Source organism: Marmota marmota, unplaced genomic scaffold (assembly GCF_001458135.2).
Source record: "Marmota marmota marmota unplaced genomic scaffold, marMar, whole genome shotgun sequence".
In the NCBI taxonomy this organism is placed as follows: domain Eukaryota; kingdom Metazoa; phylum Chordata; class Mammalia; order Rodentia; family Sciuridae; genus Marmota; species Marmota marmota.
The window spans coordinates 13844511-13863452 of record NW_026000211.1 but is presented as its reverse complement, the minus strand read 5'-3'; the positions used below and the strand labels follow the sequence as shown (position 1 = coordinate 13863452).

Here is an 18942-nt window from a genome sequence, read left to right as displayed (position 1 = left end):
TCAGAGGCCAAGTTTAGTGTGTTCTTTCCTCTGGAAACAAAAATAAACTTTTAAATTCAGTGAAGAAATCTAACAGGGATTCCTGCTGTTTGGGTAGCTTTCTAGTTTGCATTTCAGAAACAGCCCTAAAGAGTTTTGAGTCATTGTGAGCTGATGACTGCAGAGGTTCAAATTGTTCTGGAGTTTAGATCACATACAATTCAGAGGGATGATGCCTTGGATATTTAGCTGCAAAATGAACTGTGTTTACATACCTGGAGAACAAATAAAGATTGCAGTTTTCTGCTTTCTTTCACCTCATGGATTTTTGCATCAAGATGGCAATAGCCTGAAAAGTCACTTGGAAAAGAAACTTGGAAAATGTTTCAAAATATTAAGTTCAAAGATAAGAAAGAGAATGCTTATCGTTTTATAACTTCTGTCTTTTTGTTCTGGAATGTGGGTACCTCCCAATATAGGAGGGAAATGCAGAGGATCATTCTTATTTATTTTTTCACTCCCTAAAAATTATTTTGTATTCTTATTTTGAAAAACCTGCATGTTTGATGGTAATATTAAAATGTTGTAGAGTTCTCTGCACCCCCCACCCCCCGACATTTTAAATGTGACATGGAAATAACAGTGAGTAAACTCTTTTAAAGCAATTCCATTAACAGTCCATGATGACAATGATTTTGTTTGGATTGACTCTCATAAGTAGAATTCACTAAAAATACTGACAGTCCTGTGTCCTACCTCAGTGAGTTGACCCACATTCTCACTGTGAAGTGGGCAGGCACTTTTTTCTTTCTTATTTTTTTTTCTTTTGTGGATTTTTTGTTGTTGTTGTTGTTCAGATGCTTATTCACATCTCCCTAATAAGCACAGTTTGATTTGTAGCTAATTGTAGCAACTGATTTTCATTATTTATGGGTGTCATTGTCAGAATCCATTTGGAAGTCTGACCAAGACAAAGCTGATTCCAACTTCTGATTATGACCATAGCAATAAAGCAATTAACCACATTAGTTAAAATATGCTGAGGCCTGGAGGCTGCTAATATCTTTACAGCCCAATATTTGCTACATTGTACTTTATGTTTGATTTATTTCCTAGAAGATTCTACATATCATTTTATCATAAGTAATTTGTAATACACTGTTTTAAAAAATATAGCATAGGTTTCTCATACCAGCAAATTAACTGAAGTGTTCCTAGAAGTAGGAAAATTAAAACTGTTGGTCATTCAGTAGCTGAATTTAAATCACTCTTCTTATCCTACTGTTCTTTGTAAATATTTTGTTTCTTATGTCTCAGAGTCTACCATGTCAGCAAGATATAAGAAATGAAAGAGACCTATATATACATCTTACAAGCAAACATTTTTCACACTCTTCTCATCCATAGTATCATCAAACATATGTGAGAATTCAAGAATAAATACAGGATTGGGAAAGTCATTAATAACAGAAGTCATTTTAAGGTGTCACCTAATTTAAACACTTTTGCTTTAAGTTATTGCAGTGTCATGAGTTTTATTATGCTCAATTTATTAGTAAAGGCCCACAGAGTTCACAGCCATTTATTTTTCAGGGAACTTGATTTTATCATTAATTTTTAAATACATAATACTTCCACTTTAAGAGTTTACTGTATTTGCAAAAATTGTTTTACTCAGATCAATACAGATTTTTCCAGGTGTTTATTAAAGCAAAAAATCCCTAGAATGTCAAAATGTCCAAAGCATGCTGAAAATTTTCAAGACATTACACCCCAAAATTTAATGCATGCATGTGTACACACACACACACACACACACACACACACCCCATCCATGTTTATATTGATTGCTAAATTAAGGTGGGAAGATGTAATAAGATTGAGTAAACTCGTGTTTTTACTTAAGGAACAAATTTATTCTTAAGGGAAACTTCTTCTTTTTTCAGAGGAGTAACATCTGGGTGGGAAAATCCTGTAGTCCAGGATTGGAGCCAGGACACAGGAAATAATTCTGACAATTTCTATTACTTCATAAGTCTGCTAAACAAAATTCTGCCATTGTAAGGAATCCTTTCTCTGGGTTGAGTTTTCATGGTTTGTGCTACCTGCTCATCTCCATGGAGGTGCTTGTGGGAGAAGGGATGTCTGAGCTGGAGCTTGTAGACAGGCTGCAGTGCAGCCCCACTCTGCCCCATATTGCACCCCCTTGACCATATACCATGCAAAGCTAATGGGAACACTGGTGCTGGTAGCAGATAAACCTGAATGTGTGAGTGTTTATTTCAGGGAGATTTTCTTAAAAAAAAAAAAAAAAAACTAAGACTAATACTAATCATATACTCACTAGTTGTTATCTTTTTTTCCCCCTAATTAGGACAGAATTTTACCCTAAGGCAGTTAGGAGTTTGTGAACCAGCAACTCGAAGAGGACTGGCATTTTGTGCGGAAATGGGGCTCCCTCACAGAGGTTACTCTATCAGTGCAGGGTCAGATGCTGATACTGAAAATGAAGCAGTGATGTCCCCAGAGCATGCCATGAGACTTTGGGGCAGGGGGGTCAAATCAGGCCACAGCTCCTGCCTGTCAAGCCGGTCCAACTCAGCCCTCACCCTGACAGATACAGAGCACGAAAACAAGTCCGACAGTGAGAATGGTAAGTTTCATTTTTGCTTTATAATGTTGGCATTCAGTGCTTCTGCCTATTTTGGTTGACTATGGGTCATGTTCTCCTTCCTTTCTTCCTTCGTCCCATTCTTCTTTGTCTTCCCTTCTTCCTTTCTTTTTGTTTAATGCAGTAGAATACAAGAAATGTCCTTGAATAATGCATTTTTTTTCCTGGAAAAAAATCAATATTGAACATCAGATTGTTAAATTATGCAAGTAGTCTATGATATGTTAGCTATAGTTTTGAAAAACATTTCAATTGTGTACAGGAAAAAAAAATTAACTTTGACTTATCTTGGACCATGTCACCTGTTATCCTCCGTAGAGTAGCAAAGCAAGTGTTGATAAGGTTTATCCCAGAGCCAGCTTGCAATCAAAGATGTCTTTGTAGATTCCTCTTGAAGATATCTTAAAGAAGTTGCAGAATCTTAGAATGGATGAGTGAGCACACAGAATAGTTTATTAACAGGGCTCAAGTGATTGAAGAACAAATTTGATCATGCTTTAAACTTCCTAGTTGATGAGAGCAATTGAATTCTTGGTAAAGAGGAGGAGTGTGGCCTTTGATGTGCTTCAGGAACTGGATGACTATGCAATTAAATCCACACACAAAAATTGGATTTAAGGGTATCCAAATAGTAGCTTTATACATGTAAGAAAGAAAAATATCTTTATAAATTACTGGGACTTCTGTCCTAATGCTGGTACAGAATTACTAAAAAACAAACAAACAAAAAACCACTTAATTTATGTGTAGTAATGCAGTAATAAATTTTTTAAAAAAGCTTAATTTTTTGTCAGTGCTACTTCTAGGAAGGATTGGAACATCAGTGCCAATGCACCAGACAACAGCAACAAAAAAACCATTTCTCCTTCAGATTTAATGCTACTTCAGTCTGTTTATTAATGCTATGTGTATCCAATGTATCAAAAAAAAAAAGACAAAATTAAGGTAAAAGAATCCCTTGACATTGGAAAGCAAGGTTGTTATCTTATTAATAATATTTCTTTTGTAATATTTATTGAACAACTTTGTCAGCTTGGCTTTGTAATAAGAGTGCAGATCTCTGGTTAGTTTTCGGTTTCAGCTAAATGACAGTGTGAAGTGGTACCTAGTGGGAGCACTGCTTATTAGGCATTTCCTTCCTATTCACAGGGAAAAAGTCTAATTTAAGACGTCAAGAACTATTTCTTACCTTATATAGAAGATTTTAGTGCATTAAACTAAAGTCAAGATCAATTAATAACATACACTTAATATTTTCATTTTGGAAGTGCAAGTTCTTGGTAAAAGCTAGCTTTATTTCAATCTCAAGCAAGAAACAAGGATACCTCTTTTGGACAAAATGAGTCTCAGAATCAGGCCACCAACATTTCCCTCAGTTAATCCATTCACCTCAGTAAATCCTGTGTTTATATCAATTTTCATAGTGGATTCAAGAGTCACTAACCTTAACTACTTACAATTTGGTATAAATATTGCTTCCCATCCATCTGCACTTCATATAACACTCCTTGAGCAATTGCAGGTACATTGTTATATTCAAATTCTGCATTTGATTTTCCTAAAATTCACAATAGAATTTATGATATTATAGAAAGGAAGAGAATGACCAAGTTTCAAACATGTATCATTTCTTTCTTTTCAGAAAATATAAATCTGCAAACTTTTTAATGTTTAGTTAAAAAAATGATTGGGAGGATTGCAGAAAAACTTGTGAATTTCTAACTCTGCTGCCCCTCTGCATCTGCATGAATTATTATTAACTAGAGGAGGACCTTGTTTTCCTGGGAATCTCATAGATCCAGTTCTTAGAGTGATGGGAAAGCTAGAGAAGTTGCACTCTTTCATTTCCTCAAGTGTTGGTTATGAAGCAGAATGAAGAGAGGCAGGGAGAGAGTGACAAGGGCCTTGCCTTGAAATTCGAACATTTGGCAGCATTTATTGAGAGTAAACAGGTCAGCCAAGTTAAGAGTATAAAGTGTCAAAAGCAGTGTTTCTTGAGCTGGACAGCAATGACTTAAACTTGTGTTTACTCTTTGCTCAAGGTTTGGTTGTGATTATTTTTTAAACAACGTTTTGATGGTCCAAGAATTCCCAATGAGGTTGGTTCAAGGAAGGAAACAAGAAGAAAGAAAAGAGATATGTTATCTTAATGAATACTGAGGATTTCATATATTTATTATGTATTTCCATAGGAACATTTCAGATTGTTTGTTCTGAAATTTCAGTGATTACTCAGAAAGACCAAGAATTCATTAAGCTAATTAATTACTTTAAGATCTGGGGAAACATAGTTTTCTGAGGCATTTAGCAGACCTTAGAATTTTGAATTGTGGAGTTAAACAGGAACATTGTGGATTTTTCCCTGATATAAAAATGTATGTTTTTTTCCCCCTTAAGCTGTGTTATAGTAAGAACTAAAATTTGCAATCATACACAGGTTCTTCGAACATCTTCAAAACCAACATACTCAAAACTAATACATATTTCTATTTCTATCAGTATTTTTAGTTAAATATTTCTAATATAAAATTACTAAAATAATTCAATTCTTTTCTCTTTGGGTATTTTGAATTGCTCTCACTTTGAAAGTCTATTGATCTTCCCATTATATTTTACTTTGACCCTTCAATTATTTTGCTTGTCTGATTTTATTCATTTTTGAACTAGCTTGAGATGTGTCAGTGGAAAACCTATTATATCACTAAAGGTCAGAACAAGAAGGACCCGGGTAAAATATCTCACCAAATGAAACTAATTTAAGAACCAGACACTGATTTGTTCTCATCCTCTCATCCGGTTTAACATGGGACCTTTCATTGACTGTTTTCATCATTTGCAATAACTGTGAATGAGGTCGTTTTCCTCAGGAAAAGATGTTTTTCAACATTTGTAAAAGTATGCAAGTGGAGTGTCTGATATTGTAATTATAACTTCAAAGGAGTGTTTAGTCACTAAAACAGATTAGATTTCATTTATTTATTGATAAAGAGGCCAACAGTTCAAGTTAAGAAGGTGCTAGAACGACTGTGAGGCTAATGAAATTTTGATGGCTGGAGCATCCCAGGAGAATAAAAGAACATTCAGACCTTGTCACACATCTCTATGTGAGCAGAGATTCAAAACAAGTGATAAAATTTATTCTTTTGCAAACCTAAGTTTTCACCAACCATGGGAATTTGAAGTCAAAAAAGAATTTGGAAAGAAAGATTTTGTAGTATATTGAGTTACATATGGAATTCCAAATGTTGATCTTTTTTCCAAATTAAGGATATGGGAGAAGTCCTTTCTTGACACATATTGATCATTGGAGTTGTCATCGTTCTCATGAGTCACCTGCCAAGCACCAGATAAATGCTGAAGGGACAGTGATTGGTGCCCACCTATTAACAGCAGTTCTAGTAAGCTGTTAAAAGGTTAAAAAAATAAATGCAATGGGATTCTCTAATCAAAGGTAAAATTACCTGTGTGCTTTGGATTATTTTAGGCATCTTTCCTGTCTCTGATGTGTTATTAAAAGACCCCCTACTGAATTCCCACTATCTAGCTTTGCAAGTAATCTGATCTTAATTCTGAATATCTATTTAAATGTCAGGAACAAAGGACTTTTTACTTTTTTCAAAACATCCATCTTTAAGCTATAAAAAATGTTCGCAAATGCATCATTTCCCAGGGGCAGTCAAGCAAGTATTGTTTTTTGTCATCCAGTGTGTGGTATCCTGAAAGGTGCCTGGATTCAGAATCACAGAGATCAGGGCTCCCATCCTTTCATTCATCCCCTAAAACCGTTTAATCCTTAGTTACCCAGGGTGCGAGTTCCCAACTTGTGCATCTCTGCCTGCTAATGCATCGGTTGTTCTGCTAATTCTGTTTGTTGCTACTTCCAGAGATGTGGTGTTCCCAGGTTGGAAGTCCCTCATCTTGCTCTTCCCTTCTCTATCACTTAGTGCCTCTTGGGAAAACTTGACCTTTGACATCATTCAGGCCAGGAGGAGCTGGCACTGCTCTTCTACTGTATCATGATTCAGAGCCTGAGAACCTTCATGAAGGGTATAGGTTGAAAACATACTGCCTGTAGGCAGGCCACCTGATTTTGTATGAGTACCATCCCCTCCCAGCTGTGTGGCCTTGGGCAAGTCACCTAACAGTCCTGTGCTATAGTTTCCATGTAGGTAAAATAGAGATGACAGTGACTGGTATACAGTCCTAAAAGGATAAGACTGTTGTGAATATTAAGTGAGTTCAGGTATATATTGTGCTTTAGAACAGTGCCTGGCATCTACTGAGTTGTGAGTGTGTGCTCTTATTATTTGTGAAGGTAGAAAATTACATCCTTAAGTAATTATGAAGATTAAATTAAATAAATAATATTAAGTACCTACATAGTTTTGGCCCACATTCAGTGCCCTCTCCTGCCCTCCCCACCTCTTTGTTACCCTCCCTTTGTCTACATTAGCCAAGTGTTTATAGGTTTGGTAAGATGAGAGAGAACCAACACTCTCTCCCAGAAAAAGGCACTGATAATTTGCATAGTCTGGAATTTCTGTCACCATTGATTGATTCTCTTATTTTCCTCCAAAACCCCACATCCTTTTTAATTTACTGTAATTAAATGAATGTGCATTGAATGCTGCTGATAATTAGTTTGATGGCTATAGACTTCAAAGACTTTAGCATGCTCCTTCCCCTCCTGGCCAAAGGAAATTTCAAAAGTAGTGTTTCCCTCAAAGGCATGTTACTTAGACAGCCAGTCAATTAAAAGGCAGTTTAACTGATGCTCATCAGTTCACACAATAACATAAATCATTCCCGTAAGACTTCACTTCTCACCTGGGGTCCTAGCAATGTACCTGTTGTAGGACCCCAGGAAGGCCACACTAATTGTGCATGATACTGAAGTATTAAGGGCTAATTTGACTAACAAAAAGCCTATAACATTAGAGTGCAGTGTTTTGTTTTGTTTTGTTTTTTTCATACAAGATACTTGCTTTGTACTGCTAAACACTTTTCAAGGAAGCAATTTTACTTGTCCTTTGAAATAGGTACTTTTAAAAATCTGCTTTCTGTATAGAGAGATAAAGTTTAAAAGTTGAGTTATTGTACTTTACAAGGAAAAAGGTAAGGTATGCCCCTTAAACCAATTTGATAAACCATTGTACTGATACTGTTTACATCAGTGTCTCAACAGAGAGCTTGAGCTATTTTGCAATCCAAATTACTATGTCAGGCAGTGTATGTTCTCTGGAAGCGTGGGCAGTGCAATTTCTTCTCTTTCTGAGTCACTGTATGAGGTGAGAGAGAGGAAATGGAAGGACCTATAGTTATTCTATTACCAATTAAATTCTAGAAGAGTTTGGGAGAACCTGCTAGAGGCTTGGAGTACCCCATTGTGTCACCTACTTGTGATGCTTGTAGCTACCATGAAGATGGCATTTCCCTAGCTCTTTTCATGAAGGGAATAATATTTGGATTTTCTGAAGATAATTTGAAGGGGTGTGTGTGTGTGTGTATGTGTGTGTGTGTGTGTGTATGTGTGTATTTTAGCTTCTCTAGCCTAATTTTGTTCCTTCAGCTTTATCCACAAATTTTTCTTTCAGCCTTCTTGGGAAATTGTGAGAACTGAGATGGAATTCCCTTGCTGTAGAAATAAATGTTGTTTTAGTGTTATTCTAATTTTATGAGATTCTATTACACACAGTAACTTATAACTTGAATGTTGAGTTCAATTATGGGCCCTCTTCTGGCATGCAGTGGTCAATTCTGGCATGGTCTGCCACTGTAAATTATATTTTATGTTTTAGGTGCTCTAGTATGTCAATATGAGTGAAAGTAATACGTGGGTATGCTTACTAAATCAAGCTCAGAATTGAAGTGCTGCTTTGCAAAATACAGTCATTTCTAATGTATAAAATAGTTACCTTGCCTCGATACATATACATTTGTAGTTTCAATTGTGACTTTTCATTCTTTGAGTAAAAGTTTCCATTTTTCATTTAAGGATGAAATATATTCACTTCTTAAATATGTACAGCTCACTCTTGAGTATTAGGATTTAAATAAAATTTAAAAATATATTATTATTAAACTACTATTATGAAAACTTATGAAGTCTACTGCCATTGCTCTTACTTAGTATACATATGTAGTTTTTCATTCTAAGAGGTTTTTCAGTAAACTTTTCAATTTGCTAATTGTCATGTGGACATTGCCAATTCCACCAAACTCATCTTGTGTTCTAAGTATTTTTGTTTAAAATATATAGAATATAAGCTACCTCTGTTTAAATTCTGAACATTCTTTTAGTTGCAGATTTGAAATCAACATGAAGTATATCATGCACTTAACAAAACTGATGATGTATGCCATTTGGATTTTTGAAAGTGTTTTTGATATCCTTGAAAAATCACAGTGGTAGCAGTAAAATTGTTTTAATTAATGAATCGAACAGCAGTGAATGCTGAATCAGGTTTATTGATGTAATTATCACTGAAATAGAAAAAATAAATGTTACAGTCATAGAACCTTAGTTTATTTGCCATTCTGAGTGTATTCAAATGTTTGAAGAGCAACTAACTGATTTTTTGTGTGTGCTATTTAAAGAATATTCTTCTCAAGTCTTAACGATTCTGTTTATTAACATTACATCTACATACAGTTTTATACATGAAAATCTTTTACATTATTTACTGAGTCGTTTCAGTAATAATTTTACTATATTGAAATATTTTTATATTTATTGGTTGACTTGAGATAGTTTTCTATAATGACTAGATTGTACATAAACTAAATGTAAAAGCTATTTGAATGCATATTAAAGTGGATACAAATGCGTATAAACTTGGGAAAAGGGCAATTAGGAACATCTGATGACTCTTACCTTGACTTTATATAATACTATTATAAGTCACACAGAAACTAAAAATTGAATAAAGTTTGGATGTGACTCATCGAATTGATTTCTTATTTGGTCTATCAACTACATCTTCATTCAATGAATAATAAATACTGACTGTTGTACCAAGTGCTGGAAAAACAAAAATGAGTAAGATGTGGGTCCTGACCTCTAGTCGCTCACAGGCTAGTAGGCAAACAGGCAAGTCAACATGTAATTGGATTTTAATATGGTAAGTGTTATTACAGCAGAATATGCAAAGTCACTGTCAGCACAGAGCAGAATATTGCCAGTAGAGAGAGAATGCAGGGAGGAGAGGAGAGAATGCTTCATAAAGGTGGAGAGGGAAATGGTATTGGAATAGAGGCTTAAAGGTTATAGAGAAATTCAAGACAGACAAAGCAGTCAAGGAGAATGTGTTAAATTCCTGGGGACTGTTCCTCAAATCCCAAGTTGTTTGGTGCCTGTAACACATGAGAGTTGAGGCTGCACAAGTTGCCTCAGAATATATCCAGAGGTCCTTAAACACTTTTTGCTGCAGGCTACAAAAGAAGCACTGAGGGATTTTGATTAGAGGGATTGCATGGTCACACACCCATTTTATGAAATTACTTTGAAAGCAGTGTGGAATGCTGTCTTTCCCACAAGAGAGTAAGCTCTGTGGGGACATGGCCACTGTGTTCACTTACCCAGTCTCTGAACCTGGAAATGAAGTTGCTATTGAATATTCATTCAAATAATAATAATGATTCACTCAAATAATAGACTTGGAATAGACTTGGTTTAGAAGTGGTTCTCCAGCCCAACCGTTTACGGGCTGGAGACTTATTCCCCACCTTTCAATGTTGAGATCTGGTAGAATCTTTAGGAGGTGGAACTTGGTGGAACATGATCACTGGAGGCTCTGCGTTTGGGTTCATGCTACTGTCACAGAGTGAGTAAATTCTCATGAGAGTGGGTTGTTATAAAATGAGGCCATCCCCCACATTTACCCCTTTCTGCACATGGATGACTCCCATTCTATTTCTCTACCATACTACGTTGCAGTCAAGGGATTTAGCACATTTAGTCTGCGAAGGTGAAAGTCTAAGATTGGGTTGAACAGATGGGGCTGCCCAATCTTAGACTTTCAGCTTCCCAAACTATGAACTAAATAAACCTCTTTTTTACATAAAGTACCCAGCATCATGTATTTGGTCATAGAACAGAAAACAGACAAATCTAGGGGCAAACTGGGAACAAATTAGCGAATTAGGTAATATTCTAATAACCAAAATGGGAAAATATAAGTTTGGATAAAGAACCAGGGAGGAAAGGGAGACCCATTCATTTAAAATCAAAATCTGGTGATTAATTATTTGCATTGAAATAGTGAGAAGGGAGACATTTAAAAAGACTATCTTCTCTAACTTGGTAGACTGGGTGAATGATAGTATAATCCAAGTTGGGAGTTAAAGCATATTGTTATAAAGTTAGAAATTCAGCCAGGGAATTACTACTCAGTTCAGTAATCTTTTACACAATTATGTGTGTGTGTGTGTGTTTATTTTTTATATATATATATATATATAATATTCATTGTTTATTATATATTATATATATTATATTCATTGTATACATAGTAATATATAATATAAATACATATATTATTATATATAATACATACATTACATTTAGTGCTATTTTGTTTAGAAATACTTATTTAAAACCAGGGATAGAAGCTCTTCCCAAATGCAAACAGAATATAAAATGAAGACAATCACAGGTTGAATCATGAGTTCTCTAATATATCTTCTATAGAAGAAGCACCAATGAAAGAAATGAACTTCCACTGAGGGGGACAAAGATCAATTCACTGAAGACAGATTGTATATGATTTGCAGAATCAAAAACTTCCAACATTCTGCCCCATTAAGCGCCACATTATCCTGAGGATTGGACAGGAAGATGTTAATTTCTGTGTAGTGGGTATGGCAGTCAAATTGCAGAGGGCTGAGAGTTGAACAGAAACCTAAAATGTGGCATCAGCGAGTGGAGATTGTTCTTTCCAAAACTCAACTAAGCAAGGAAGGAGGGAGCTAGGTTGAAGACACCTGGGGAATTTGGCGGAAGGGATATTTTTATCTTGCAAGACATTTCAGCATCTTTATAAGGAAAGGGAAGGAGAAATGCAATAAGAAACTGGAGGTGGAGGAGATTAAGGGGGAAATGAGTTGCACCTGGACTGAGGGATCAGGCGTGCAGGGATCCTTGGACCTATGCAACTGTGAATTCCTCAAGATGTCTTACCTTTTAATATACTTTCATCTTACCATTTTGTGTGCATAAATAGTTTGGTATTTGCTATAGAAAGGTTTACTAAAAAGGATATGTTTCTGGGCTAAGGATGAAGCTCAGTGCTTGCCTGGTGTATGTAAGGTCCGGGTGTCGATCTCCAGCACTATAAAAAAAGAAAGAGAAAGACACATTTTTATTTAATATTGATTGAAATCATAACAAATGTCAAGTCAGAGTAGTATAAACTGATAATATTTGATGGAATTGAGACTTCATGTCATAAAAAGATTTGTGGGGAAAGTACATTCTTATCCAAAATTGGTATTTTATTTAAAATAGTTCTAAACAACTGTAAAACTGTGGTTTCTCATCTAGAGCATTATGAAAAGGAAGTAGTTATTGGCTTTGGGGTCTGAATGCCAGGATTGCATTCAGTATTACTTCAGTGACAAAGGTGATTTCTTATTTCCTTTCCTGATCTTTGGTGTGTATGTGTGTGTGTGTGTGTGTGTGTGTGTCTACACCCATGTGTGCATATATATATACATATACATGACATCTGTATGATGTTTGCCCTAAGGATTAAATCAATAGCCGGAAAATAAGTGTTTCCACCTTAGTAAGTGCAAATTGTTTTGTACTATTTTAAACAGCTTATTTCCTTAAAAACAAAAAATGCATGTTTATAAACATAATTATGTAATCAGTTTATTTTTAAATGAATTCTCTGAGACAATATCAAATAATAATTTTTTGAAAAATATACAAAAGGAGGACCAAAAGCCTAGTCATGACTGATGTGTCTAAGAAAATTAGAAATAGTCTATAAATAGCTAGAGGTAGTCATTACTTACATATTGCAAATTTGGAAAATGGTGACTTAGTGAAATAATGATTTGGACTACACTGGTTAATATCCAGTAATCAGGATGAAGTAGGCTTGCCCTTCCAACTGGTTTATATAGGAGTCTTAAAGTTCACAAAGAGAGATCTTAAAATTTTGACATACAGCAGATGGAGATTCCTGGGGGATTTGAAAGTGCTTGAATGAAATGTCAGTTGCTGCAGAAAACAAGTATGAGACATTTCCTTATAATGGACTGTGTCTCATTTGCTGTGACTGGAGTACCACTGTATAGATGGCAGGATACAAAATGTGCTCATAGGTGAGCCAAATAGTCTAAATGAGCCTATTTATGATTTGTTTCAGATAATCAGTAGAATTTTTAGGCACCTAGTCATTATTTGTAAAGTACTGTCTTAATAACCTAAAATTATTTGATATGACAGATATAATAAAAGTGGAACTTTAGAGCAAATGAATTTAAGAATAAAACATTATGAGTTTTTAAATGCATACCTTTAATCTATTTTAATTACCTAGCATTACATGTTTATTAGGCAACAGAAAAAAGTTAGATAATATTAACCAGTTCCTATTTTGGTATTTGATATGTTTTTATTCTTTATCTGTGTGCTTGTTTTTTACAATAATAAAAATAGCAATATCTCCTGACATAAGTTTGCCTATGTTATTAGATATACTACTCCATGATGTTTTTTTAAATAGTATACCATATCATAATTTGTTTTGTGTACCCACTACTTTTGCCATTTTGGTTGTTTGAATTTTCACTATTAAAAATTTTACTGGGGGCAGTGGTTGGTGAGATGTTGCTCAAAGGATACAGAATTTTAGTTAGGAAGAATAAATTCAAGAGATCTTTTATACATTGTGGGGATTCTAGTAAGTAACAATTTTCTTTTCTTTTTTTGAGATCGGAGGGATAGAACCCAGGGGGCTCTACTACTAAGGTGTATTCCAGCCCTTTTTACTTTTTATTTTGAGACAGAATCTCACTAAGTTGCCCAGACAGGCCTCAAACTTGCCTTCCTCTTGCCTCAGTCTCCTGAGTTGCTGGGATTATAGATATGTTCCACTGTGACCAGCCAATATATTGTATTTTTGAAAATTGATAAGAAAGTAGATTTTAAGTGTTTTTATTACAAAAAATATAAATACTGAATTAATACACATGTTAATTAGCTTGATTTGACCATTCCACAATGTGTACATATTTCAAAATATCATGGTATACATGATAAACACATACAACTTTTATTTGCCAATTTAAACAAAAAAGTTAGAAAACATAAGTTACTTGTAATAACCATCTGTGATTACCATAGGATAAATTATTAGAAATGGAATTTCAGATCCAATAAGTATGTACAATTTGAGGCTTTTGATACACTCTGTCAAAATGCCCCACAAAACAGCTTGTCTCCATTTATACTCCTTTCCTAATGAAATTTAAAGAAAAAACAAAACACTTTTTGGTTCTTTTTAGTTATACATGACAACAGAGTACATTTTGACCTAATTACAAAAGCATGGGACATATCTTGTTCTAATTTAGTTCCCACTACCTCTCCTTCTGAAACATAGTGTCATACTATGGTTGTGATTTATTTGATTCATGGGTGAAATATTTTCATCCATTTGTATTTTTTGTATGTGTATACCATTTGTATTTTTTCTTTGATGAATTGGCAGTTTGTGCCTCTGTTATTCTGTTGGGCGGTACATGAATCTTCCTGATGTAAAGAAAACTGAAGGTAAAGGTAGAATTCAAAGGCTACGGGGCATTGACTCCTCTCTTGTATACATGTGGCCTTGGTGAGACAGGTTTGGCTGCAGGAAGACCTTTTATGTGTAAACATGCCCTTCTATGTGGGCCTTCTGCTCCTAGACATGTGCAAAGTCTACAATAATGAAGAATAGAATAGTGATGCAAACTCCAAGAATAAAAGAGCATGAGCACAGCACAAATTTATGGTCTTCCAGTCTAGCAGGATTCTGCTTTGCTTCAACATGCACTCATTTGTAGAAATTCTAGTTCCCAAGAAAATCTGTATTTAATCCAGCTCAGAATAGCATTTCCACGAAGTTTCTGTACCCTTATTTAAAAAATTAAAGCAGGCAGTAATAACACTGGGAGGTATATATCTTTCCATTGATCCATAGTCTGTTGGAAAAGAAGTAAGATATAGATACAGATTTATACATACACATAATTATTGAGAGACATAGACATTGGTATATGTATATATATTCTAATTAAGTTACAATTGGTTTATAATCTTATATAAAAATCTTTTAACCCTTTGTCTCTATAAAATTTAGCTTTTAATGTTTTGCAAATGTTATCCTCAGTTTGATTTTCTTAAGGTATTTTTGAGGTACAGAATTTTTTAGAAACTTTGAGATATGATCAAATCAGTGATACTATTTACTTCAGCTTCTTTTATGCCAGAAATGTTGATTTCTTCCCTAAATTCTCATTTGTATATATATTTTTTATATTACTTTGTTTTGTGTATGTTCTGGAAATGTAACTCAGGGGTGCTTTACCACTGAGCTACATCCCCATCTAGTCTTATTTTTTAATATTTTTTAGTTGTCAATGGACCTTCATTTTATTTATATGAAGTGCTGAGAACTGAACACAGTGCCTCACACATGCTACCACTGAACCACAACATCAGCTCCCAGCCCCATCCTTTTTAATTTTTTTTTTTTTATTTTGAGACAGGATCTCATTAAGTTGCTGAGAGTCTCACTAAATTGCTGAGGCTGGCCTCCAACTTGTGATTCTCCTGTGTCAGCCTCCCAAGTCACTGGGATTATAGGCATGTGCCACTGTACCTGGATATATTGCTTTTTTTAACATTTAATACATCTTAATTTTTAATATGCCTTGTAATATAGGAAACTAAATTTATTTACACATTCTATTTTTGTCAATGTCCTGTAATATAATTAGAATATGCTTTATAATACCTAAAAATATATTCTTATTTGCTTAAATTTCAATAATGAAACATCAATAAAAATTGTGCAGTTAAATCTTTGTGAAGAGATGGGATAAGATTTGTAAAATATCTTGTATAAATAGTAATTTTTAGCTTTGACAGTTTCTGATCTAGAATGACAACTAAAAATGAGTATTTTCAGGAATATACAATATCCACTAGCAGTGTAATATGTAACCTTTAGGCATTGTAAAAAAAGCAATAGTGAGGTTGTAGAAAAACAGACATAAATAGGTTTATGGAAGTTATATATAATGTTACAAGAAGTTATTGAGATCTATTTTTCATTAAAAAGTAAAGCATTAATCCTGCAAAAAGTCAGGCTGTATTAAGCACATATTTTGTGAATATCCTTATACTAAATATTTTGAGAGGTATTTTTTAAGGAATAAATTACATCCTTTGCTGTCAGGCTTGTAGGCTTAGAGAGACAGGGGCTTAGCCAAGAGGAAACAATTAGAAGACAAAACCACTGTATGAAATACATCACTAAATTACATGTTGGGAAGAGGAAAGCAATAAAGATTTAGAAAAGGAAAGATTTTACTAGAATTTACAGAGTTTGAGCAGGATTTAGGAGGGCGGTAAAATGTATTTCAGTGTGGCAGAAAAGTAGTACATGTTTGTAGTTGGAAAAATTTGAGGAATTGCTTGGAAACAACAATATGAAACAAGTGCAGTGTTTTAAGGAGGCCACCAGATCTGGAAGCATCCTCTTGAGAAGCAAAGGGATGTTCAGGTTAACAGTTAAACGGAATCTACTTATGAAGAACTGTAGATGTCGTGTTGAAAAGCTTAAGATTGTCTCTGTGTGTAGATCTGCCCCAACTCCATCCTTAAGCAGAGTTGGGACATGATGAATGATGAATGGACTCTATGGAGAATTTGGGATTAAGGAGGCAGGTTTGATGTGAACCAGGAAGGTGATGTTGTGAATGCAGGGGAAGGTACAAGTGATGGTGGTGTTAAGCTAGGCAAGCACTCTACCACTGAGCCACAACCCCAGCCCACCAAAGATCCAGCTTTTAAATGAAGAACTGGAAAAATGTTACGGTAGGAGGAAAAAAAGGAAAAGCCATAGGAAGATAAAGAGATTCTCAACTGCACAATTATGTAATGTTATAGGTAGAGAAGAATTCACACTGCAGTTTGTGAAACAGTGTGCAGAATGTGAAGATTTGATCAAATATCAGACATAAATGTGGATTTAAAGGAAAATGTAATGGCTTAATTAGAGAACAAGATGGACAGTGAACAATTGGCAAATCTAGTTGAGAATTAGAAGAGCAAAGTTATTTCTTCATGTTTCCTAGTTAGCCCTTAGAACAGGGCACTCATTCATTGCTCAGTGTCCAATGAGAATACTGCATTTTAATATTCCAGTTAATTCCCATATATAGTAATACCCTAACATGCATTAATTTGCTAGTAGTGTGAAGCCTTAGAGATTAAAGAGCAGAATCTCAGAATGTTTAACTCCCATGCATTTTAGTTACTTCCTGGCAAATCTCAAAACAATCACAACATAAAATTGATTTCCTTTACAAGATTATTATTAAGGGTAAATCATATTCTTCTTCCTCCTGGGTCTCAGTCTTGATTGAGATTTTAAGTTAAGGCAGTTGAGTTATGTGGGTGACCTGTTAAAGGCACTGCAGGTATCCTAACCCTGCCAGTGTCTTTTTAAAAAAAATTTATTTATTTATTCTAATGAGGCATATATAAAAACAGAATACATTTTGACTAATTGTACAAAAATCATTTCTCTGGTTGTACACGATGTAGTGGTACACCATATAGGCAGTCATACATGTACCCAGGGTAATGATGTCCGTCTCATTCCACCATCTTTCCTGCCTCCATTCCTCCATGCTCCCTCCTCCCCCATCCCTCTCTTTATCCAATCAAAGTTCCTCCATATCCCTCCCCCGGCCCCCGTATTATGGATCAGCATCCACTTATTAAAGAGAACATTCAGCATTTGATTTTTGGGGGATTGGCTTACTTTGCTTAGCATGATATTCTCCACCTCCATCCATTTACCTGCAAATGCCATAATTTTATTCTCTTTTAATGCTGAGTAACATTCCATTGTGTGTATATACCATAGTTTCTTTACCTATACATCTATTGATGGGCATCTAGGTTGGTTCCACAGTTTAGCTATTGTGAATTGAGCTGCTATAAGCATTGATGTGGCTGCATTAATATAGTACGCGGATTTTAAGTACAACCAATCTGGAAAGCAGTATAGAGATTCCTTAGAAAACTTGGAATAGAACCACCATTTGACCCAGCTATCCTATTCCTCGGTATATATCCAAAGGGCTTAAAAATCTGCCAGTGCCTTTTGATCCTGTAAAGACAAAGAACTGCCACTCCAGGAGCTGATATTGTGAAAAAGTTGCATTTAAAGGGTCTCCTATTCACGACCTGATTTCACCAGTTGCAGATTGAATGCATTTATTGTTTTGTCTCAAAATATCAAGAGATTGGCGCAGAGAGTCCAAAAGGGTGTTTCCTCAAAGTGTTCTCATATTTTCACTGCTGCCCCAAACTGGCCTCTAAAGGGGTAAAAATTGATGGAAGGGAATCCATATGGACATGAAAGATGGTGCTTTAAGGAATAAGAATATTTGCCATAGATACCCAGGTGTGCTCATCACTTCTGTATTTAAAATAGTTTGTACAGAATGCATGCCTCATTGCTAGTTGACAGATGTCAGGTAAGATTTATTTTCCTGGAAAAAATATCAGAAAGAAGTGAGAGCCTATGTTGACCCTTTCCATGAGATATGATTCTATTTTAATTAGAAAATTTCACTCACAAAATTCTTTCATTTCAACCATTGCTTGTTCCCTTATATACAGGGAAGTTTGTATTCTCTCCCAAATCCTTGACTTCCCATAGAAAGTGCCATTACTATAGAGAAGCATTTTGTAATGGTGACCTTTACAATGATAATTGTTAAGCATTTTTAAAACTTTTTAAATTAATTGTAGATGGACACAATGCCTGCATCTTATTTATTTATTTTTATGTGGTGCTGAGGATTGAACCCAGTGCCTCACACATGTGAGGCAAGTGCTCTACGCTGAGCTACAACCCTAGCTCCTGTTAAGGATTTTGGATATGATTGTTGTTTTAACTGTTCATTAGACAAACCACTATATGAGAATCTAAATGGCAGAATACAACTTGATATAGAGTTATAGATAGTGTTTGTTAAGCACTTATTATATTTAATGT

At 34.9% G+C, this 18942-nt stretch overlaps 1 protein-coding gene across 5 annotated transcripts in view; it reads left to right on the top strand.

Annotated features, from left to right (window-relative positions):
- Tenm3 (teneurin transmembrane protein 3) overlaps window positions 1–18942 on the top strand; it is a 2471519-nt gene that overhangs the window by 2052154 nt on the left and 400423 nt on the right. For all 5 annotated transcript variants that reach the window (XM_048791931.1, XM_048791932.1, XM_048791930.1 and 2 more), the window contains exon 11: window positions 2354–2632. In XM_048791931.1, coding sequence (XP_048647888.1) covers window positions 2354–2632 — 279 coding nt within the window. The remainder of the gene's footprint in view (window positions 1–2353; window positions 2633–18942) is intronic.